Source organism: Sinocyclocheilus grahami, unplaced genomic scaffold (assembly GCF_001515645.1).
Source record: "Sinocyclocheilus grahami isolate Dianchi unplaced genomic scaffold, SAMN03320097.WGS_v1.1 scaffold332.1, whole genome shotgun sequence".
In the NCBI taxonomy this organism is placed as follows: Eukaryota; Metazoa; Chordata; class Actinopteri; order Cypriniformes; family Cyprinidae; genus Sinocyclocheilus; species Sinocyclocheilus grahami.
The window spans coordinates 835,095-858,544 of NW_015505511.1; the positions used below are offsets into that span (position 1 = coordinate 835,095).

The 23,450-nt window shown below is 38.0% G+C and overlaps 3 protein-coding genes across 10 annotated transcripts in view; 2 read left to right on the forward strand and 1 right to left on the reverse strand.

Moving 5' to 3' along the window:
- The first annotated feature begins 3,049 nt into the window (after positions 1-3,049).
- cbx6a (chromobox homolog 6a) lies at positions 3,050-7,529 on the forward strand. 3 transcript variants are annotated; one of them, XM_016295242.1, is made up of 6 exons: positions 3,050-3,255; positions 3,850-3,893; positions 4,717-4,782; positions 5,142-5,208; positions 5,374-6,300; positions 6,783-7,529. In XM_016295242.1, exons 1-6 carry the CDS (start codon positions 3,187-3,189, stop codon positions 6,783-6,785), a joined length of 1,176 nt encoding a protein of 391 aa, XP_016150728.1. In that variant the 5' UTR covers positions 3,050-3,186; the 3' UTR covers positions 6,786-7,529. The 3 variants fall into 3 exon arrangements, with proteins under 3 accessions (XP_016150728.1, XP_016150730.1, XP_016150727.1); XM_016295244.1 differs by having other exon boundaries at positions 5,374-6,276; XM_016295241.1 differs by having other exon boundaries at positions 5,374-7,529.
- Positions 7,530-9,003: 1,474 nt separating this feature from the next.
- LOC107602654 (GTP-binding protein 2-like) lies at positions 9,004-16,922 on the forward strand. Its single transcript, XM_016295217.1, has 12 exons — positions 9,004-9,021; positions 10,348-10,374; positions 10,468-10,652; positions 10,762-10,867; positions 11,974-12,171; positions 12,269-12,472; positions 12,535-12,545; positions 13,175-13,210; positions 13,443-13,578; positions 13,670-13,728; positions 16,479-16,650; positions 16,752-16,922. The coding sequence occupies exons 1-12, from the start codon at positions 9,004-9,006 to the stop codon at positions 16,920-16,922; spliced, it is 1,323 nt and encodes a 440-aa protein (XP_016150703.1).
- Positions 16,923-21,738: 4,816 nt separating this feature from the next.
- Positions 21,739-23,450, reverse strand: part of tp53bp2b (tumor protein p53 binding protein, 2b) — a 31,932-nt gene continuing 30,220 nt past the window's right edge. For all 6 annotated transcript variants that reach the window (XM_016295250.1, XM_016295247.1, XM_016295246.1 and 3 more), the window contains 2 exons: positions 22,447-22,646; positions 21,739-22,365 (listed from right to left, as the gene is read on the reverse strand). In XM_016295250.1, the coding sequence (XP_016150736.1) occupies positions 22,324-22,365; positions 22,447-22,646 (242 nt within the window). In that variant the 3' untranslated portion in view covers positions 21,739-22,323. The remainder of the gene's footprint in view (positions 22,366-22,446; positions 22,647-23,450) is intronic.

The following is a 23,450-nucleotide window of genomic DNA, read 5'->3' on the forward strand; positions in this document are numbered from 1 at the left end:
AGTAAAGCAGTTGCACATAGAAACAGAGAAATTAAGAAAGCAAGGAAAACTTTACAATTTAAGGATTATATTAACTATAAGAGAGCTCAACAATGGTGAGGAGGGTAGTAAGGACAGCTAAAAGAACATACTGGAGAGAATTCTGTAATAGAATAGGGGAAGAAATTGATATTAATGATTTATGGGCTATGATCAGGAAGATGGGAGGCATACAGAGAAACTATAGTATTCCGGTTTAAGAAAATAATGATAAAATTGCAGTTTCTGACAATGATAAAGCCGAGATGCTTGCGGAAGCATTTGTAATGGTACACAGTAATACGAATATTACGGATAGTATGAGGAAGTATAGGGAAGAGAAGGTGAGAGAAAATAGTCACATATTTGGAAAAAAGATTGAGACTGGTAGTACATTAGAATTAGAATTCACAATGTACGAATTGAAGAGAGCTATTGCAGGGGTAAAGCAGACATCCCCAGGTAAAGATGAAATATGTTATGAGATGATTAAACATTTATAATGGTACACAGTAATACGAATATTAGACTCACAATGCATGAATTGAAGAGAGCTATTGCAGGGGAAAAAGCAGACATCCCCAGGTAAAGATGAAATATGTTATGAGATGATTAAACATTTATCAGACGAATCTTTAGGTGTGGTTTTAAGTTTTTTTAATAAGATTTGGAAAACAGGGATTATGCCAGTGGATTGGAAGCACGGAGTAATTGTACCGATTGCAAAACCAGGAAAAGATCATTCAAAGGCTAGTAATTATAGACCTATAGCTTTGACATCCAACCTATGCAAGCTCATGGAACGGATGGTCATGAATAGGTTGATATTTGTAATTGAGAGTAGGAATATTTTTTCAGCATATCAAAGTGGGTTTCGAAAGGGGCGTAGTACTATGGACTCATATATTTGAATATATTTGAATAAGAAAGGTGCAAATTAAGAAGGAGGTATTAGTGGGAGTCTTTTTTGACGTAGAGAAGGTGGAAAGTGTGGAAAGAGGGGTTATTAATGAAATTAGAAAGTCTGGGAATTAATGGAAGAATGTACAATTGGATTTTAAATTTCTTGTTTGGAAGAACAATTCAAGTTAGAGTGGGAACGATGTATTCTAGAATATATTCAATAGAGAATGGAACTCCGCAAGGGAGTGTAAGTATTCCCTATTCTGTTTAACTTGATGATAAATTATATTTTTTACAGTATAGAGAGTGGAGTAGGTAGATTACTATATGCAGACGATGGAGCACTATGGAAAAGGGGACGGAATATTTCATTTGTGGAAAGCTAAGATATGGGGATTTCGTTTTTCTGTGGCGAAAACCCAAGTAATTTGTTTTTCGAATAAGAAAAAGAATCCGAAATTAAACATTAAGATGTATGGTCATCAGCTGGAGCAAGTGAAAGTCGTCAGATTCCTGGGTATGTGGATGGATTCAAAATTACATTTTGGAATACATATACAGAAATTAATTGAAAAACAATTGTAAAAGAGGAATTAATGTATTAAGGTGTTTATCAGGTGCTGATTGGGGAGCAAGTTCTCAATCATTAAAAAGAATATATAGTGCGGTAATAAGATCTAGTATAGATCATGGTAGTATAGTATACTGTTCGGCGAACAAAACTCTGCTCAAAAAAGTTGAAGTAGTACAGTCACAGGCTCTGCGTATATGTAGTGGAGCTTTTAGAACATCTCCAGTGAATGCTTTACAGGTAGAGATGGGAGAAATGCCCCTAGAACTCCGTAGGTTACAGTTGAGGATGAGATATTGGGCTGGTGTAAAGGGTCACTCAGAATATCATCCAGTTAAAAATCTTTTGAAAGATTGTTGGGAGTATGACTATAAAGATTTAGAGAGCTTCGGTTGGACAGTAAAGAAGGAGGCAGATAGATTAGGGTTGAATAAATATGAAAATAATCCTTCTGTAGCTATTCCAGTGGTTCCACCGTGGTTGTTTCCGGTGCCTTTGATTGACTTTCAAATACAAAAAGAAATAAATGAAAAGGAGAAGATCATTCCTATAAATATAGTAGTTCAACAGGGTATAAATCAAGCATATTATTCACAGTTACAGATTTATATACGGATGGGTCGAAGGATCCTGAATCTGGAAGGACAGCAGCAGCAGTATATATTCCTGCATTTAAAATAAAAATAGCCAAAAGAATATCAGATCATTTGTCTGTTTTTACTACAGAATTAATAGCAATTATATTAGCACTACAAAAGATTGAAGAAATACAACCAAATAATATTGTAATATGTACAGATTCAATGTCTGTTCTAACAAGTCTAGAGAGTGGTAAATCTGCAGCGCGGCAAGATCTAATATATGAAGTATTACAGTATTTGTTTAGAATTAGACAATCAGGGATAATGGTATACTTCCTATGGGTACCGGCTCATACGGGGGTGGAGGGAAATGAGGAAGTAGACTGCTTGGCTAAGATGGCTCTGAAGCACTCACATAGTGAAATTAATATAGCAATTAGCAAATCTGAAATCAAGAGAATTATATCAGTTGAAGTAAGAAAGATATGGCAAAAGTTATGGGATAGTGGAATAAAAGGAAGACATCTTTACCAGATACAGGGGTGTGTAGGTGAAGAGAGAATAAGATGTGGGAGTAGGAAGAAAGATGTTATTATAACAAGAATGAGGATTGGACATTCAGCTTTAAATTTCAATTTACACAAAATAGGGAAGCATGAAAATGGAAGATGTGATAAATGTGGGAATCCAGAAACCGTAAAGCATATTCTTCTAGAATGTGATGCATAGGAAAGAGAAAGAAATCAGCTTAATCATAAATTAGGTTTGATGGGATTTGATAAAGTATCACTAAAGATATTACTAGGGAATAGACAAATGCAATCAAGAATGAAAGAGGAAGTGTTCAATTACCTAAAAAAGACAGGAAATATGGAAAGAATATAAATTGTAATAGTGGGTTTTTAAAAAAATGTTTTTATTAATATTATTAATAAAAAAAAATATATATATATATAATATCCTTCTCTCTACCAAATCTGTTCACTCCACACTCCAGATCAATAGGTGGCGGTAATGCACCTTTAAGTTGGTTTGCCAAAACCGCCAATAAACATCAGAAGAAGAAGAAGAAGAAAAGTGTAGTTCGTACTGTGGAGCGCACACACCGAAAAGATGGAGCTGTCGGCGGTAGGAGAGCGGGTATTCGCCGCGGAAGCCATCCTGAAAAGCCGCGTTAGGAAAGTGAGTAAGGAAGAACGGGGTTTAGCGGCTTTGGGAATGTTTTTCACGATGTAGAGTACAGCGAGAGGGTCGTTTTTCGGTAGTCTCGCGATGCAGAGCTTCAAGGCGCCTGCAATGACAAGCGGGGGAGGCCTACTTGCAGTTGCTTCCCGATTTAGCGACCCAATACATTTACTTGCATTGTCAGATTGGAAATAACAAGTCGAATGTGGGACATTTGGATATGCAACTTGAGATTTATGTTGTAAAATTGGGTTGTGCTGTGCTGGGAACTGACAGCAGCCCGCTAAAAAAGTAGCAGGAGGAGACTAAAAAGGGACAATGTGTCCCAAATCAATGCATGCTGGCCGACATAAGATTCAAAGATCTCAACAATGCACGAAGGGTCGAGTAGTTTCAGTACTGCACGGTGTCGTGCCACATGGTTTAAGGTGTTAGATGTGCTGTATTAGTGTATATTTGGGTAAACACACTTTCCTGAGCCCCAAAAATAAAATAAAAGGGCATGCGGTTTGAAGTATAGCACGTGTTGCTCATGCATGGTTTAATTCGTGTGAAATAAAGAACATTTTATGCTGTTTTTCTCTTTTGAAGGGTCGAATCGAGTACCTGCTTAAATGGAAAGGTTGGGCACTAAAGTAAGTGTGTAAAACATAAATATCGCAATGGGTGTATTTTTATATTGTGCTGTTTATTTCAGTGTCGTACACTGTTTTCTAACTTTTTCTGTAGTTTGAGTGGAAAGGGACTTGATTTGGTTTCACCTAGGTCTGTTTCACAGTTTGTGCACAAGTAGTGTGTAAAGCGTAACACAGCTGCAGCTCCATAAGCTCTAAAATAAAGTGATTTGTGTGTTACTGCTTTGAATAAATCCTTGCATAACTGCCACGAATTCTAAAATGGTTATACAATTTATTTTAAATTTGATTGTCAAATCTAATTTACATAAGGATCAGTTTCCATCCAAATAGTAAGTAAATGACAACAAATGGACTCAAACCAGAGCTATAAACTGTTTATATTATGTGAATTCATTCTGATTTGCTGAATAGAAAGTGTGTGCCGATTCCAGCGTGCATCGTGAAACGGGCCTTATCATTGCAGAAGTGCATTGTGGGTAGCTGAAAGGTCAAGCAGTGTTGTGACTTGACATACTACTAACTACATTTCTAAAACTATTTTCAATTACATTTTTGATTTGTTGTTATTATGCCTGCAGTTTTGATGAACTGATTTGAGTTTATATGGACAGTTTTAAAAATTGACGCTTTTATTTGTATTTGTCACATCATGGGACTAATTAAATGAACTGCAAAAATGCAGTACTGTAAAAATACAGCATATATAAATATATCACCTTTTAAACTGATAGTACTAAAATCTTGATGGGGAAAAGAAAAACGTTGATATTTCTTAAATACCTGTTACCATTTATAAGATTTTAAATGGTTTGCAATGTAGACACAGCACATGGGAACCAGAGGGGAACATCTTGGATGATCGACTCATCACGGCCTTTGAGCAAAAGTAAGTATCACTTAAAGACTTAACTCTTAAAACTTTATTTCTATATAAAGTTAGAAAAATGTAGAGAACAAAAATATTTATTCCTCATAAAGTATGTATATAGATGCCCACAGTTCAAGTTTTCGATGTAAGAGCCAGGAAAAGATTGTTTACGTTTATTCTTTTTTCCTCGCTTGATTTATTTTTGCAGCTTTATGCTGCCAGTTTGACTGGAAACTAGCCTCTCTGGTGGATTTTTAAACAAAGATGACTTGCATTATGCTTCAAAGCCTTGCATTTGGATTGTTATGGTTTGGGCTTGACGCTAAAGTGATGTCATATTTTCCTTGGCTTAAATGGTGCTGTCCTACAATTCATAGGGAGCGGCAGCAGGAACTTTACGGCCCAAAGAAACGTGGACCTAAACCAAAAAACTTTGTACTAAAGGTTGGAAGTTCCTTAAAATGTTCTTTTGAAATTAATCTAATCCATTTTCAAATGTTTAAACATTTAAATACATTTAGTACATGTTGAGTGTTTCATAACATATAAATAAACTTTTAGTCTGATGTTTTAGTACCTCCCAGTCATATTCGCTCTCCACCTATCTAGGCACGGGCACAGGCGGGTGATAGACCCCGGAGCTCAAATACCCAACGCACTCCACCTCGCACCACTGCGAAGCCTCCCGCCTCTTCCTCTTCTGCAAGTGCAGCTCCTCCTCCGCCTTCATCATCCTCTTCCTACAACACTGCTCCAACCCCCAGAGTGCACTCTCTCGCCGCTGCTCATAAACTGAAGAAAGACATCCATCGTTGTCATAGGATGTCTCGGCGACCTTTGCCACGACCCGACCCCCTAGGTGACCCCATGGGAACCACATCCTTATCCCGTCCTCCCATCTCTCCGTTCTCTGAAACTGTCCGCATCCTCAACCGCAGGGTCAAACCGCGGGAGGTTAAGCGAGGGCGCATAGTCTTGAACCTGAAGGTCATTGACAAATCCCAAATCCCATCCCGGAATCGCATCATTGGGAAAAAGCATGGGGACATGCCTTACAGGCCTTTCCAGCATCCTATGAAGATGCTGGGCTTCCCGATGTATGGCCAACCATTCGGGCTTAACCCCTGTGGGTCAATGTCCTCCATGGCCAATGAAGGATCCAACACCGGAGTCAATCGGAGAGGTGGAGGCTGCTGTGATAGCCATTCCTCTGCAAATGCGCAGAAGTTTCAATATCAGCCTCCACCTTCTCCATCCAGCTCCAGTGGGTCTAACAACAGCTCCCCTTCACCTCAGAAACAAGTGACTCAACCTGAAGCTCCAACTAAATTGGACTCTGCAGCCTCATCACGTTCCCGAGATGCCTCCCAACCTCACCCAAAGTCCAGCTCTGTGCCATTCCTCCCTTCCTCACCCTCCTATTCATCCTCCTCTCTTGAAGGCGAAAATCAGGGCTCTCCGAATCTCGTCACTTCTCAGGGCGGAAAACGGAAACTTCGACATCGAACCCAGGTGGGTCGAGCTTCGGTCTGCCAGGTTAGTGACCGCAATACTGCCCCACTTCCTGAGGAAAACAGGGTGCCAAAAGAGGGGGATCCCGATTGGCACCCTGAAATGGCACCCAGCTCTGCCAATGTAGTCGTGACTGACGTCACTACAAACCTTCTCACAGTCACCATCAAGGAATTCTGCCATTCGGGAGCTGGTTCTGAACCCTCCTCCCCTTGCCAAGCTGACAAACCACCCTGTCCCACCACAGTTGCCTCTTGAAAGTTCCCCCTAAATGTCTCCAATAAAAATATCTGCCCACTAAACCCCAAGAGAACTTGCCATAATGATATTCACGCACCCTAAAATAGCTGCCGTTAATGAAATTAAAATGTATTTTTTGGGTGAAATTAAGATATATTGAAATAATATTTTAAGGCAGAGGTGCTTTCCTTGACCTGTAATTTTTAAACATGTTATGATGGTTTTGTAGTACTTCATGCTTTTTTCCCCCCTCTTTTTTTCCCCAGTGATCCTGTCTTTCCACAGCCTTTTTCCCCTAAGTAATTGCACCTTGTCTTGTCACCTCCAGTCCTGTAGAGACCACCATTCCCATATCTCCAGAGTAGACCTAAAGCTCAGAATCCACCCAAGAAATGTTGATCTCAACAGCTCTTTTGGACTCGAGATGTTGCACCAAGACATTTTTAATCTTTTGAGGTCCATTTTCATTGGGATACCGAACACAAGATGCTTTGGAAGTTCAGCCATGAACTTATGAAGTAATGTCATACGCCCATTTAGGCATCCAACCCATGCATTGATCTCACCAACCTTCTCTCGTGCTAATGAAGAACTTTGCTGATGAAGAACCCAAGTCATTGTGAAGCTCGCTGCCTATCACACGGGCATAGACATGACTATTTATATGCACCAAGCTGCAAAATCCTGAGATCAGTTAAATTATTTCCTTCGGCTTGAACTCTGATCCAGTTGTCTGCCGAGACTCTAAACTGACTCAAGTGTGAATGCTGAGGACTGCATCTGTAGTGTGGTACTGTACGTTAAACCTTCCACTCTATCTATCTATCTATCAGGAAATATTGGTATTCACATTATTTAAACAAAAGTGGTTTCTGTGCATCCCTAGTAGATACACCACTTGCTGTCAGTTGTAGTTAAACATTAAAAGAATAGTTCATCCAAAAATGTACATTGTTTTAGCATTTTCATTCATTTACTCACCATCATGTTGTTCCAAACCTGTACGATTTGTGGTATGTTTGCCAGAATGTTGTCAGTTAAATTATTTCCTTCTGCTTGAACTCTGATCCAGTTGTCTGCCGAGACTCTAAACTGACTCAAGTGTGAATGCTGAGGACTGCATCTGTAGTGTGGTACTGTACGTTAAACCTTCCACTCTATCTATCTATCTATCTATCTATCTATCTATCAGGAAATATTGGTATTCACATTATTTAAACAAAAGTGGTTTCTGTGCATCCCTAGTAGATACACCACTTGCTGTCAGTTGTAGTTAAACATTAAAAGAATAGTTCATCCAAAAATGTACATTGTTTTAGCATTTTCATTCATTTACTCACCATCATGTTGTTCCAAACCTGTACGATTTGTGGTATGTTTGCCAGAATGTTCCATACTATGAAAGTGGATGGGGACCGGAGGCTGTAAATCTCTAAAAAAGACAAATGACTTGTGCACTGTATTCCAAGATGCATAAAGCCATTCTATTGCTACCTGTGAGGAATGGGATGAAAAAAGTTGGCTTGCCAGCCTTGGCCACCATTCACTTTCATTGTAGGGAAAAGAGCAGCTTGGACATTCTGACGAATAACTCCTTTTATGTTTTACTGAAAAAATGTTTCAGAATGCATGAAGGTGAGTACATGACGACAGTTTTTCATGAACGTCATTTAATATTTAACATTTTACTGAAAGCTAAATATTTTAGTTGCTGCATGGTGTCATTTTTTTATTTTAGAATTTATTAAAGAAGTTGTGGGATGCTTTTCGCTTTGGCATATTTTAGCAGTCCAGCAAGCAATATTATAACCTGCCACATCAGGCCTGAAGAAACAGGCTAACACAGTTTATGGCAGCTAACCTGGTTGTACTGAAGGATGATAAAATGTCAGACTCCACCGGAGGACAAAGGCAAACCTCATTATAAGATTTAATTATAGAACACAATTAAGTTCCACTTGTAATCATACAGTCGTCCTCTAATGTAGCATTTATTACTCTTATCACTGTGCCTTTAAGGAGGAATGAAAACATTTTTTATGACTTTAAGCGTTTCCCCAAATTATTTACAAATATTGACAATTTTAAAATCTTTTCATATTTTTAGTATGTGTGTGTATTCTTTTAATAACTTTTTAGTTTACCGGCTTCCAAACATTAATGTGAACTTATCTACTCTAACATGAAGTTCTTTAAAAGCTTTCTTGTTTATCATAGTCATACGTTTATCCCAGGTCTGAAGTAATTCATGTTCTGAACATATCCTTGGTGCTTCCCCACGTAGGATGCCACGTGTGGTGCATCTGTACAATAATATCTAATATTGACGCATGTGTTGCCTTAGCTGCTCCGTTTGATCCCATGATGTTGTTTTCCTTTGCCTACAGCACAAATTGTTCCACATGCAAACAGTCAAGTCCTTATTTACCTTTATATCCTTAATGTTTGAAAAAAAAAATATGTCACTATGGTGTGAAACAATGCAAGATGGTTTCTCCTAAAGAGGTAGCTTAGCACTATGATAATATGTGGCCTACATTTCATGCATCAGGGCTTGTATTTTTTAGGATGTAGCCACCAGGGACCATCACTGCACAGACAAGAAGTGATTATGTTTGTAAGGTAAGGATGAAAGTATACTGGAGGTTACATTCTCAAATTTCAGTGTCTGGTGTGTTTTTTGTTCATTTTAAGATGAATTATTCATTTTACCGTGCCGTAGAAATGAATGATACGTGCTGAATGTAGAACCAAAAAAAAAACAACTAAGTGTGATTTATATGAGTTATTTCTTTGGTAATGTATAAGGTTAATGCCATTGATGAAGCTGATTATGATCATGAACCGTTGTTATGACATTGTAATGGATGCATGATTTGAGAAGCCTAATTGTACAGGTCATTTAAATGCCATACTGTGTTTGTTGCTTTGTGTTTCTTGAAAGAGGCTTTTAATAAAATCACGTTAAAGACACTGTCATTGCAACCCATTTTATTATACTGTTATAATGACTATGTTCTTTTGTTGGTGCCTTTTTGCACTTTTACATCTGTACAGTGTCTGTGCCTAAACTTTCATTGTGTGGAACAGTGCAGCATGAACATTATGCTTAACATCTCCTTTTGTGTTTTTACAGAAGAGGGTCACACACGAAGGTGAAAAATTATGGCAATTTTCATTTTTAAGTGAACTATGGCTTTGACGTCAATGATAAACAACTTACCCACCGTGTTTTTATTTCTGCTAGAGGGCGCTGTACAGTTCAAATGTTAATTTGAGAACTTTCTTGCAAGCAAATTATCAATTGCTGACAACAATAGTTTGAGCAATATTAATAATGATATTTACTTAACTAGGCTCTGTGAGCTGGTTTTAAACACTAGACTAGTTCTCACGCAAGGTTTTCTGTCTGTGTACCTCTGCTCTCTTGTGGGCTAATAATGGCTAACGTTGCTATCATTATACTTCATACTTACGGCTAGGTATTTGTATGTAAACGCATGAGCACGGCTTTAAAAAAAATAGATGGATGGCCTGATGGTTGTATAGGCAGATAGAGTGAGAGATAGGCTATATATTGAGATAGACAGACAGATAGATATATAGACAGACGATAGATAGTATCTATCTATCCGTCTGTCTGTTATAGAGTTAGATTGACAGGCTATATATTGAGACAGACAGACAGATAGATTGATTGATTGACGGATAGATAGATTGATGGATAGACGGACGATAGATAGATACAGTGCAAGGTTGATTATTTATTTAATTTAATTTAAGATTTTTATGTAATTGATTGTTATTTGCCCACATATCTTCATTTTGTAGGCTGAAGAGGGAAACATTGAATACAAGGTATGCAAACACCTGTGAAAATTGAAGTTCACCATATTTTTTACTGACATTTTTATGTATCTAATGTCTTATTCGTCCTCTTTCTTCACTCAGCTGAAGCTGGTAAACCCCACGCAGTATCGGTTCGAACATTTGGCCACGCAGTTGAAATGGCGACTGCAGGAGGGTCGCGGGGAGGCCGTGTATCAGATTGGGGTGGAGGATAACGGTCTGCTGGTTGGACTCACAGAAGAAGATATGAAAGCCTCGCTTAAGACTCTTCGCAGAATGGCTGAGAAGTATGTATTCAATTCATTGTGCAGTTAGTTTATTCTTTAATGTCAGTGTGTAAGAAGTGGCTTACAGGCATGTTGTGTTGTCTTGGTAAGACTCTGTGACTCTGTGCAGGGTTGGAGCCGATATCACGCTCCTGAGAGAGAGGGAGGTGGACTGCGATAGAGCGCGACGGAAAATCGCTGAAGTTCTTGTGCGGAAAGTTCCAGATGACCAGCAGGTGAGCTTGTGAGGCTTCAGTCAGTTTCCATTTCATTTCTATTGTTGAATTGTGGTTTGTTATTGTATCAGTCATGGCACATTTTGTTACAGGATCTGTTAAGAGAACTTTTTGATGAAGAATATATATTTTTTTATTATATATAAGTTTTAAATTGTTTGAATTATTTGTTTATTTTTTTGTTAAAAAAGCTTACATTCTTGCGAACAACTATTACTGGAATAAAATATATATTATTATTATTTATTTTAAAAATACTAAATAAAAAGTACAACATTTTAATAATATTAAATATAAAACATACAAAACGTTTTTAAATGATTATATAATTAGCATTTTTATTAAATTTTTTATTATTTATTTTTTTTGTATTTACGAAAAAGGTCTTGTAAAAAGGATTAAAAAAAACTTGTAAAAAAACTTAGTAATAAAATATATTTTTATTCCAATGATTCCTAGTTTATTCTATTTCTTAAAACATACAAAATAGAAAATTAAAACATTTTAAAAATGCAAAAAAACTAAAAGTTTTAAAATAATTATCGCGTTTGCCTATTTTTGAACATTTCAGAATGACTTTTTGGAAAAGTTCTCATTAAAAGGCTTATATTCTTATAAAATAACTTATTAATTTTATTATTATTATTTCTTAAAAAATTAAATAGTACATGATTATTAAAATATAAAATATTTGTCAAATAATTGATTCAAATATATACATAATTTTGGCATAATATTTATAACAACTTTTTTCCACCAGTTAAAAACCAGTGGGTATAAATAACTCTCAGGAAGCTGTTTAGTTGTCCCGTTGAGAGGAAAGTCATAAAAAATGAAATCGTCATAACATTGACCACAGTAGACTCTCTAAATTTCTTAAAATATATCCAATAATTTTGCCCTTTTTTTAGGCTAAATATAATATTTATTACTTATTCATGGTTGTTATACAGCCATTTGTAAAGTAATAAAATTGCAATTTTTCAAAATCGATTTTTAAAAGATTTTCTTTTTTTATCATCACAGCCATCCTTATTTGTCATTGACCCACTAAACTAATAATGTATTAAGTACTGTCACTGCGATTTCTGCGTTTGTGTGTGTAGTTCCTGGATCTCCGTGTGGCTGTTCTGGGTAACGTGGATTCAGGGAAGTCAACTCTGCTGGGGGTGCTGACTCAGGGTGAGCTGGATAACGGACGGGGCAGGGCCAGGCTCAACCTCTTCAGACACCTGCATGAGATTCAAACCGGACGGACGTCCAGCATCAGTTTTGAGATCCTGGGATTTAACAGCAAAGGAGCGGTGAGACAAATATTCAGGAATTTAAACCAACAACCTCCTGCTTACTAACATATAAGCATGTTGCTTTGAGAAATACTGGTCTTTTTCATTGTTTTAGGTTGTAAACTACAGTGACTCCCGTACAGCAGAGGAGATCTGTGAGAGCTCTTCTAAGATGATCACTTTTATTGACCTGGCTGGTCATTATAAGTACTTGAAGACCACTATATTTGGCCTGACAAGCTACTGCCCAGACTTTGCCATGCTGGTGGTGGGAGCCAATACTGGCATTGGTTTGTATTTATGCATATATATTTATATTGCTCTATAAGTTGTAAAAGTGATTTAAGAGTAATGAGCAAGCCATAAAAACTTGAACTAAAGCTGGCCGATATGTTAAATATTTACAATAAATTCAGTATTTTACACTATTTAAAATATTTACACCACTGTTCAAAGGTTTGGAGACGTATCTTATGCTCACCAAGGCTGTATTTGTTTGTTTAGAAATACAGTAAAAACTGTAATATTGTGAAATAATATTACAATAAATAAAATAAAAAAACTGTTCTCTATTTGAATATATTTCCAAATGTAGTTTATTCCTGTGATGCATGATCCTTCAGAAATAATTCTAATATGCTGATTTGGTGAAAAGAAACATTTCTTATTATTATCAATGTTGAAAACAGTTGTGCGCTGCTTGATATTTTTGAGGAAATCATGATACATTTTCCAGAACTATTTAGGATAGAAAGTTCAAAAGAACTGCATTTGTTTGAAATCGAAATCTTTTGAAATATTGTAAATGTCTTTACTGTGACTTTTCATCAATTTAATTAGAGATGCACCGATTGCAATTTTCTTGGACGATTCCGATTTCCGATTTTTCATTAGTGTGATCTGCTGATACCGATTTTTTGCCGATTCCGATTTTCTTTCTAAGAGCTATAATTGACAGCATATATAAACAAAAATCTACTTTTCTTCAATGCAAAGTTTTATTTTCATAAAAAAACACAAGTAAAATGGCTGCACAGCAGTTTGCACAATCCTCCAGGTACATGTGTGTATGAGAATAGAGGGGTCATTATACACTTTACTGCATTTTTTCCCACCTGAAGTATTTTTGAGCCTCACAGTTAAACAGCCTATTTTTGGTACTGTACCTTTAAGATTTAAATATGTAACTTGCTCTAAAAATACCCTACAAAGTACCTTACCGCTGATAGCTGTTCAACACTAGTTTGTACAGTATGCGTGTGCGTAATGATGCATCGCTTTCCCTACAGTGTGACGCCCATATTCACCCTCTCCAGTGTGTCTGGGGAGAATCTGGACCTTCTGAAGGTATTTTTCAACATTCTTCCTCCTCTGAGCAACAGTAAGGAGCAAGAGGAGCTCATGCAGCAGCTCACGGAGTTCCAGGTACAAACACACTCTTACCAACGCGTACATATCTTGTCTTAATTCTAAAATATTCCAAGATATTTGGTGTCAAATTGATGTGTTCTTAAAGGTGGATGAGATTTACAGTGTTCCTGATGTAGGAACAGTAGTTGGTGGAACACTGTACAGGTCAGTTCACATCTGTTATGTCAATCTTGTCTATTCATCTGTCTAATAACTGCCTATCGTCCACCTAGCAATGCACTAGCAACCACTCTTTTTTCTTGTAAGTATATACTGTATCTATCTATATATATCTATATATATATATATATATATATATATATACACACACACTACAAGAGAAAAGAAAAAACATGGTTACTATAGTTATACCATGGTAACCAAAAATTAACTATGGTTTTGTTACACTAAACATAGTTTAACGATGGTATTTGTAGTAAAACTGTGGTTATACAAATGGTAATCAATACACCAAAAAACATGGTCATTACACTTTCACTATAATAAAACCATGTTTTATAAGGGACAAATAAATACCCTAGCAACCATTCAGAACACCTTAGTAATTCCTTAGCATCCTAGCAACATCTTAGCAACCACCTAGATCACTCTAGCAACAACAAAGTAACATACTTGCAACTACTCGGAACACTTTAGCTTTGTAAACTTTCTTAGCAAACCCCATAGCAATGCACTCTCAAATACTCAGAACACCTGGGCAACGCCCTAGCAACACCTTAGAAACCACTCACACTTCTAATTGTCTCTCAAATGCTCAGAACACCTGGGCAACGCCCTAGCAATGCCTTGGAAACCACCCACTCTTCCAACTGTCTCTCAAACGCTCAAAACACCTAGGCAAAGCCCTAGCAACTCCTTAGAAACCACCCACTCTTCCAACTGTCTCTCAAACGCTCAAAACACCTAGGCAAAGCCCTAGCAACGCCTTAGAAACCACCCACTGTTCCAAATGCCTCTCAAATGCTCAGAACACCTGGGCAATGCCCTAGCAACTCCTTAGAAACCACCCACTCTTCCAACTGTCTCTCAAACGCTCTGAGCACCTAGGCAAAGCCCTAGCAACGCCTTAGAAACCACCCACTGTTCCAAATGCCTCTCAAATGCTCAGAACACCTGGGCAATGCCCTAGCAACTCCTTAGAAACCACCCACTCTTCCAACTGTCTCTCAAATGCTCCGAACACCTAGGTAACGCCCTAGTAATGCCTTAGAAACCATTCACTCTTCCAGCTGTCTCTAAAACGCTCAAAACACCTAGGCAACACCCTAACAACACTTTAGAATACTCTCACTCTTCCAACTGTCTTATAACATTCTCACAACTACCTAAAACACCCTAGTGACTGCTTATCAATGCCCTAGCAACCACTCAGAACAACCTATCAAACCGTAGCAACTCAGAGCAATGTTTTAGCATTGTAGAATCTGATTTACACACACATTTCAATGCCTTGTGAAATCTTCATGTGGAAGTCCTTCACCCTCTTATGGAATCCCTGATCTCCCAGTTTCCAGTTTGAAATGACCTGATTTTACCAGCAAAAATCTGTTAAATGATGGTTAATGTGACCAATTCATAAGGCCTATATAAACTTCAAGGCTTTTTCAAGCCAATCAATGTTCAGTTTGTCTTGACGAACTTTCCTTTTCTAGTTCATAATTGACTTTCTATTCACACACAGTGGTGTGTGTTGTGAAGGAGAGCGGCTGGTTGTGGGTCCCACCGATGATGGGCGGTTCCTGAGGTTGAAGGTGTGCAGTATCCACAGGAATCGCTCCGGCTGCCGCGTGCTAAGAGCCGGACAGGCCGCCACACTTGCACTTGGGAACTTTGATCGCTCATTACTACGAAAGGTCTGATCTCAAAACGAGACCAAGAGGAGAAAAGACTAAATAAAGTCCTTATGTAGATATATCTTTATGATGTCTTTGATCTTGAGTGTTTGTGTTTTTAGGGCATGGTCATGGTGAGTCCCAAAATGAACCCTACAATTTGCTGGCAGTTTGAGGCCGCCATAGTCCTCCTGTTCCACGCCAAGACTTTCCGCCGTGGTTTCCAAGTCACAGTGCACGTGGGGAATGTAAGGCAGACCGCCACGGTGGAGTGTCTCCTTGGAAAGGTGTAGATTTTGTAAACTTCCTGACATATAGGAATCAAGTCTTTATAAACGAACTTGGCGTACTTTCTTCTGTAGAACACAATGTTCTGAGAGGTGTTACTCCTAAAAATAAAGTTCTTTATTGTCATCTTTGGTTCCATGAAGAACCTTAAATATCCATGGAATTCCCACCCACTCTTCCAAATGTCTCTCAAATGCTCAGAACACCTGGGCAATGCCCTAGCAACTCCTTAGAAACCACCCACTCTTCCAACTGTCTATCAAATGCTCCGAACACCTAGGTAACGCCCTAGTAATGCCTTAGAAACCATTCACTCTTCCAGCTGTCTCTAAAACGCTCAAAACACCTAGGCAACACCCTAACAACACTTTAGAATACTCTCACTCTTCCAACTGTCTTATAACATTCTCACAACCACCTAAAACACCCTAGTGACTGCTTATCAATGCCCTAGCAACCACTCAGAACAACCTATCAAACCGTAGCAACTCAGAGCAATGTTTTAGCATTGTAGAATCTGATTTACACACACATTTCAATGCCTTGTGAAATCTTCACATGGAAGTCTTTCACCCTTTTATGGAATCCCTGATCTCCCAGTTTCCATTTTGAAATGACCTGATTTTACCAGCAAAAATCTGTTAAATGATGGTTAATGTGACCAATTCATAAGGCCTATATAAACTTCAAGGCTTTTTCAAGCCAATCAATGTTCAGTTTGTCTTGATGAACTTTCCTTTTCTAGTTCATAATTGACTTTCTATTCACACACAGTGGTGTGTGTCGTGAAGGAGAGCGGCTGGTTGTGGGTCCCACCGATGATGGGCGGTTCCTGAGGTTGAAGGTGTGCAGTATCCACCGGAATCGCTCCGGCTGCCGCGTGCTAAGAGCCGGACAGGCCGCCACACTTGCACTTGGGAACTTTGATCGCTCATTACTACGAAAGGTCTGATCTCAAAACGAGAGCAAGAGGAGAAAAGACTAAATAAAGTCCTTATGTAGATATATCTTTATGATTTCTTTGATCTTGAGTGTTTGTGTTTTTAGGGCATGGTCATGGTGAGTCCCAAAATGAACCCTACAATTTGCTGGCAGTTTGAGGCCGCCATAGTCCTCCTGTTCCACGCCAAGACTTTCCGCCGTGGTTTCCAAGTCACAGTGCACGTGGGGAATGTAAGGCAGACCGCCACGGTGGAGTGTCTCCTTGGAAAGGTGTAGATTTTGTAAACTTCCTGACATATAGGAATCAAGTCTTTATAAACGAACTTGGCGTACTTTCTTCTGTAGAACACAATGTTCTGAGAGGTGTTACTCCTAAAAATAAAGTTCTTTATTGTCATCTTTGGTTCCATGAAGAACCTTAAATATCCATGGAATTTTCCATTGCACAAAAGGTTCTTTATAGTGGAAAAAGTTTCTTCATATTATCAAAACGTTCTTTAACTTTAAAGGGATAGTTCACCCAATAATGAAAATTCTGTCATTAATTACTCACCCTCATGTCGTTCCAACCTGGCAGGACCTTCAATCAACTTTAGAAGACAAATATTTTTGATGAAATCCGAAAGTTTTCTGACCATCCATAGACGGCAACAGAACCATGATCAAGGCCCAGAAATTACTAAGGACATTGTTAAAATAGTCCATGTAACATCAGTGGTTAAACCTTAATTTTATACTTTTGTGCGCAAATAAAAAAAAAAAGACTTTATTCAAAATTATTCTCTTCCATGTCACCGTCTGCCGCCATTCATATGAGTATCATGACGCATAAGCTACACCTTGTTTACAAGCAGAGGAATGTACACGCATGCATTGTAGTACTCTCGTGAATGGTGGCGTACGGTGATGCGGAAGAGAAGAATTGTTGAATGAAGTCGTTATCTTTTCTTTGTGCACAATTTATTCTCGTAGCTTCGGAAAAGTACGATTGAACCACTGATGTCACACGGACTTGGAAAGTTTTCTGACCATCCATAGATGGCAACAGAACCATGATCAAGGCCCAGAAATTACTAAGGACATTGTTAAAATAGTCCATGTAACATCAGTGGTTAAACCTTAATTTTATACTTTTGTGCGCAAAGAAAACAAAAATGACTTTATTCAAAATTATTCTCTTCCATGTCACCGTCTGCCGCCATTCATATGAGTATCATGACGCATGAGCTACACCTTGTTTACAATCAGAGGAATGCACACGCATGCATTGTAGTACTCTCGTGAATGGTGGCGTACGGTGATGCGGAAGAGAAGAATTGTTGAATGAAGTCGTTATCTTTTCTTTGTGCACAATTTATTCTCGTAGCTTCGGAAAAGTACGATTGAACCACTGATGTCACACGGACTTGGACTATTTTAAAGGGGTCACATGATGTTGCTAAAAAGAACATTATTTTGTGTATTTGGTGTAATGCAATGTGTTTATGCGGTTTAAAGTAAAAAAAAAAAAAAAACATTATTTTCCACATACTATATATTATTGTTTCTCCTCTATGCCCCCCACCTTTCTGAAACGTGTCGATTCCTTCTGAAAAGCTCATCGGTCTGAAAAGCGAGGTGTGCTCTGATTGGCCAGCTATCCAGTGCATTGTGATTGGCCGAGTACCTCAAGCGTGTCACCGAAATGTTACACCCCTTACCATACTGTGTTTCCATCATACATGTCTTCAGGTCCTCAGTGATATTAAATACATGACATTAGCCCAGGAGATCTGAAAACACTTTAGTTTGTTTTTTTTTCTTCCACAAAGTGTACACCTTGAGACATGGGTCTTCAGCCTTGGTCCTGTAGACCAGGGTTCCTCAACTCTGGACCTCGAGATCCACTTTCCTGCAGAGTTTAGCTCCAACCCTAATCAAACACACCTGAACAAGCTAATCGAGGTCTTCAGAATTGCTACAAAGTTGCAGGTAGGTGTGTTTAATCCAGGTTGAAGCTAATCCCTGCAGGAAAGTGGATCTCAAGGTTCAGAGTCAAGGATCCCTGCTGTAGACCCACTGTCCTGCCAAGTTTAGCTACAACCCTAATCACATACAGCTGGACCAGCTAATCAAGGTCCTCAGGATCACTTGAAAAATCACAGGCCAGGTGTGCTGAATCAGGTTGGAAATGAAAGACAGTGGGTGTCCAAGAGCAGGGTTAAAGGCCTAGGCCAGGGGTAGGCAAGTTCGGTCCTAGAGAGTCGCAGTCCTGTAGAGTTCAGCTCCAACCCTAATCAAACACACCTGAACAAGCTAATCAATGTCTTCAGGATTACTAAGGCTATAGGCAGGTGAGTTTTGTTTTCAGGGTTGGAGCTGAACTCTGCAGGACTGCGGCTCTCTAGGACTGAACTTGCCTACCCCTGGCCTAGGCCTTAAAGTATACTTAAATTTGGCATGACGGCTGAGTGTTTACGTATAGCCGAATACATAGCTTTTCAAAGTATACTCCATTTGATGGCCAGTTAATGCAAGAAAAATTAAAGCCGCATATGCGAGTTGAGTGTACAGCATATGCACGGTTAGAAAAATCAGACTACGTACATTCTATGCTGGTGATGAAATTTACGTCCACCGCACTGTCTGTAGTGCACACCCCCAGTTTACACATAATATTCCAAGCTGAGCTAACCACTGTATGATTTCTACAGTTTTTTACGATTGTTGCCTGTCAGTTTGTATGATATATGTTGTATCTATGATTTGTCACAAAGGCTATTGGTCAGAATATGTGAACATGATACATTAAGCGAAATTGTCTTGAATGGAAGAACTGTAGCCGAAATCGTAGAGTACTGCGAGGCTGGCTGTAGTCACAAATGGAAACAAGATTGTGATGGACAAAAGTATATTCCATTTAATACGTTGTAGTTTTACAGTTGTTCCATTATGGTTGAATGAAATTGTTTCAAAAGTTGAAAATGTCTTTCCACAAATTTTTAGTGAACGAAAACGGGGCGTAACATGTTAATGAAACATAAAATGCAAGATTTTAATTTAAAGGGGTCATATGATGCTTTTTTAAAAATCATTATTTGGTGTAACAGAATATGTTGACATGCTTTAATGTTCAAAAAACACATTATTTTTCAAATACTGTACATTATTGTAGGTCCTCTATGCCCCGCCTCTCTCAAACACGTTGTTTTCAACAAAGTCCCTCCTTCCGACAAGCGCAGTCTGCTCTGATTGGCGCCATTTTAGGGGAGAGTGGCAGAGTATTAACTTTGATAAAGAATATCTCTTTGGTTTTGAGACTTTAGTCTTTGCAACTTCAGGGATCTTATCTATTCACAATCAGCTTGTAACACTCCAAAGAGAAAGGAAAACTTGAAAACGCATCATATGACCCCTTTAAATGAATCGGACAATCCACAAATTGTTTTGCAAAAGATTTACACATTAATTTAGTTTAAGGTTCATGAATAAATGACCAGGCTTGCTTTTGTTCACTTGTACCATTTCGGTGCTTTTGTTGGTGTGATTGAATATCGCCCCCTATCTTCAAGACAGAAGAGGTAACCGAAAGGGAAGCTCTAGGGTTGTAGGAACAGTCAGGCATGATTGTTTTTTTTCACTAGCTTGATTACATTGTGCCTAATTCTAAATGTATTCACAGATGACGCATATTGCACAATTGTCACCCAGATAACCATTGTGGTGTTGTGTGTCTCATTCACTCCATTTTGAGATATTGTGCAATTGCAAAAATAGTGAATAACGATCATAGATATAACTGTATCATTTGAAGTTACTAAACTAATGTAACGGCTAATGTATAAAAGCTAATTTCATTTAACGTTGAGCGTCAGTAATGAAGCTTGAGCAGAACACATTTACAAGTGTAAATAATTTGTAAAACCTTGATTTTACAGACATTTTTACGAAGAAATTCGTTCTGCTGCATTAATTTAGTTTAAGGTTCATGAATAAATGACCAGGCTTGCTTTTGTTCACTTGTACCATTTCGGTGCTTTTGTTGGTGTGATTGAATATCGCCCCCTATCTTCAAGACAGAAGAGGTAACCGAAAGGGAAGCTCTAGGATTGTAGGAACAGTCAGGCATGATTGTTTTTTTTCACTAGCTTGATTACATTGTGCCTAATTCTAAATGTATTCACAGATGATGCATATTGCACAATTGTCACCCAGATAACCATTGTGGTGTTGTGTGTCTCATTCACTCCATTTTGAGATATTGTGCAATTGCAAAAATAGTGAATAACGATCATAGATATAACTGTATCATTTGAAGTTACTAAACTAATGTAACGGCTAATGTATAAAAGCTAATTTCATTTAACGTTGAGCGTCAGTAATGAAGCTTGAGCAGAACACATTTACAAGTGTAAATAATTTGTAAAACCTTGATTTTACAGACATTTTTACGAAGAAATTCGTTCTGCTTTTGTTTTATAAAAGAGGCCCAATTGCTTTCATAACTTCCGCTGTTGGTCAACAGTGCATGTTGTGCTTACACAAATAATAATTAGTATTGTCTGATGTGCAGCTGGTGGGCTTTATTACATTTGAGATGTATCTTCATTTCATGTACTAATGCAAGTCTTCAAAAACCTAGAAACCAGACTAGTTATCTATTGCTTTGCTATTTGTTCCAATGTAATAAAGAATCAAATGTTTTATTGTGAAAACCCTTTGTTGTTTGTAATTATTTAAGGACAGGAAATACAATAGTTTGTCATGGAAATTACAAGTTAACAAGTAAAGCTCTTTTCAGCAGACTATTTAAACTGTCCCACATTTGGGACAATTAAAAAAGAACAGAAAATGGGTTTACAGTGCACTTGTAAATCTATGGGGCAAGTGTATCTGCAGAAATGTGAAGCTTGTAATTTTATGGTATATATTTGTACATATTGTGCATAGATTACCTGGTTTGGTCTCGTGTCTATATTTTTGAAACTGTATTTTAATGTTTAAACTTATTCCAGTGCCTTGTTGCATAGACTTCCATAGTAAATGTAATACCAGAAATGTTTTTTTGAACCAGAAACCAAATAGGGAAAAGGACAAAAACAGTGAGTCGAGTTTTGACAAGTTTTATTATGATACATGAAAGCTGTCTTTGCGCAATAAATTGTTAATTGTTCACAGAACACACTGTTGTAGTGTAGCAGCAAGCACCATAAGAATAGGTTTACGTAACATGGCATTATGAATAAAAGAAAAAAATATAATATAAAACTCTTATTTTCCTTCAAAAGATGAATGGTTTTTTGTTTTGCACTTTGCGAAACAAATCAGCATTTGTGAATACAGAAACTTTGTTCAAAAAGATGAAAAATTACATCACTAAATCTGACATCCTTCATATGAGATATAATACTCAGATGACTATTAATGCATCTGTACAATTCATAAATTCTTCATTCCTCTTTCACTTAACTATACATGCTTAAACCTGCTTCTGAAATGTGCGTCCAAGTCTAACTCTTCTACCAAAGCTTTTAACCTTAAAAAACATGTATAACATACCAACATGAAACTATTCTTACATTTTTCACCATTTAAATGTGATGCGTTCATCTTCAAAACTTCCTTTTTCTCTGCAGAATTAAGTGACTGTTGAAATGGTAGACAAAACTCCAGGCACATCAGCGCTGATTTGGAGAATTTACGCAAGGCTCCTCTGTCTGGGCTTGATTCTGGGGTATAGCTACAGAAGAAAAACAAATATGAGCAATCCGTAGTAAAAAAAAAAAAAAGGATGTCATTTCCACAAAATGCATTTCCTCACCCCGAGGTGGTTGCGAGGTATGTAGCCCTCATTGTCGGCACATCTTGCCCACCACCACTCGGTTTCTTCACTGTCTTCTCTTCGTAGGACGGTCAGACAGTCTCCTTCCTCAAAGGACAATTCATCCGGGCTCTCAGCGTCATAGTCCCACAAGGCATAAACAACGCCCCGGTTCATAATGCCCATCTTCTCCTGCACACCTGTGAAAAAACATCTCAACGATATAATTTTATTGCGACAAGTTACCGGTTGAGCTACAAGAAGTCCTCTTTCATAAAGTTTCATAAGGGGCTTTCGCACCAGAGGAACCTATTCAGAACTATTGGTGCAAGTTCCCGTTTTTTTACGTGTTCGCACTGCAGGAACTACGTACTTGATTCTAAGAACTCTGTTTTTAGGAACTAATTTAGCTCCTACTTCAAAGTAGGGTCTAAAACAGTTCTATAGGAACTAACAGTGACGTAAGTGTACGCTGATTGTCCAAACGAATACGAAACACTGGCCGTCCAGCATCTTTGAAAGCCATGTAAAAATGTTTTCTCCACGAACATGCAAAGCAGCGATTAAGCATTTGCCTGTTTTCTGCAGCAATGTGTTCTTTTCTCAGCATCGATATGTAACACTGCAAGTTGTCATAGGAGATTTAGTCAGATTTTTGTGCTCTACCCCGTCCACACGGAGACACGTTTAGCTGTATACGTAAAGATTGTGTATCGTATTGGTGTTTTGTCCAGACGGATCCGACGTTTTGGGAGAATGAAACCGCTATTTTTTGAAACCTTGTCCCAGAGCGTATAAATCTGAAAACGACACCCTTGCATTTTCGTGTGTACAGCCAATCCTTATATTTCGTGAAATGACGTCATCAGCCCACATCTCGCCCCTAGTCAGACACCGCTACGTCACGTAACAGCAACAACAACATGAACAAACACTGAACAATTGTCTTTTTATTAACTAACATTAACACAGATTAATAAATGTAGTGTTCCATGTTCGTTTGT

Coding starts and splice junctions, on each gene's coding strand:
- cbx6a (XM_016295241.1), top strand. CDS start 3,187: ATGGAGCTGTCGGCGGTAGGAGAGCGGGTATTCGCCGCGGAAGCCATC. Junction 3,256..3,849: donor TGAAAAGCCGCGTTAGGAAA/GTGAGTAAGGAA, acceptor TCTCTTTTGAAG/GGTCGAATCGAGTACCTGCT. Junction 4,783..5,141: donor ATCACGGCCTTTGAGCAAAA/GTAAGTATCACT, acceptor TACAATTCATAG/GGAGCGGCAGCAGGAACTTT.
- LOC107602654 (XM_016295217.1), top strand. Junction 10,375..10,467: donor AGGGAAACATTGAATACAAG/GTATGCAAACAC, acceptor TTCTTCACTCAG/CTGAAGCTGGTAAACCCCAC. Junction 13,579..13,669: donor AGCAGCTCACGGAGTTCCAG/GTACAAACACAC, acceptor GTGTTCTTAAAG/GTGGATGAGATTTACAGTGT.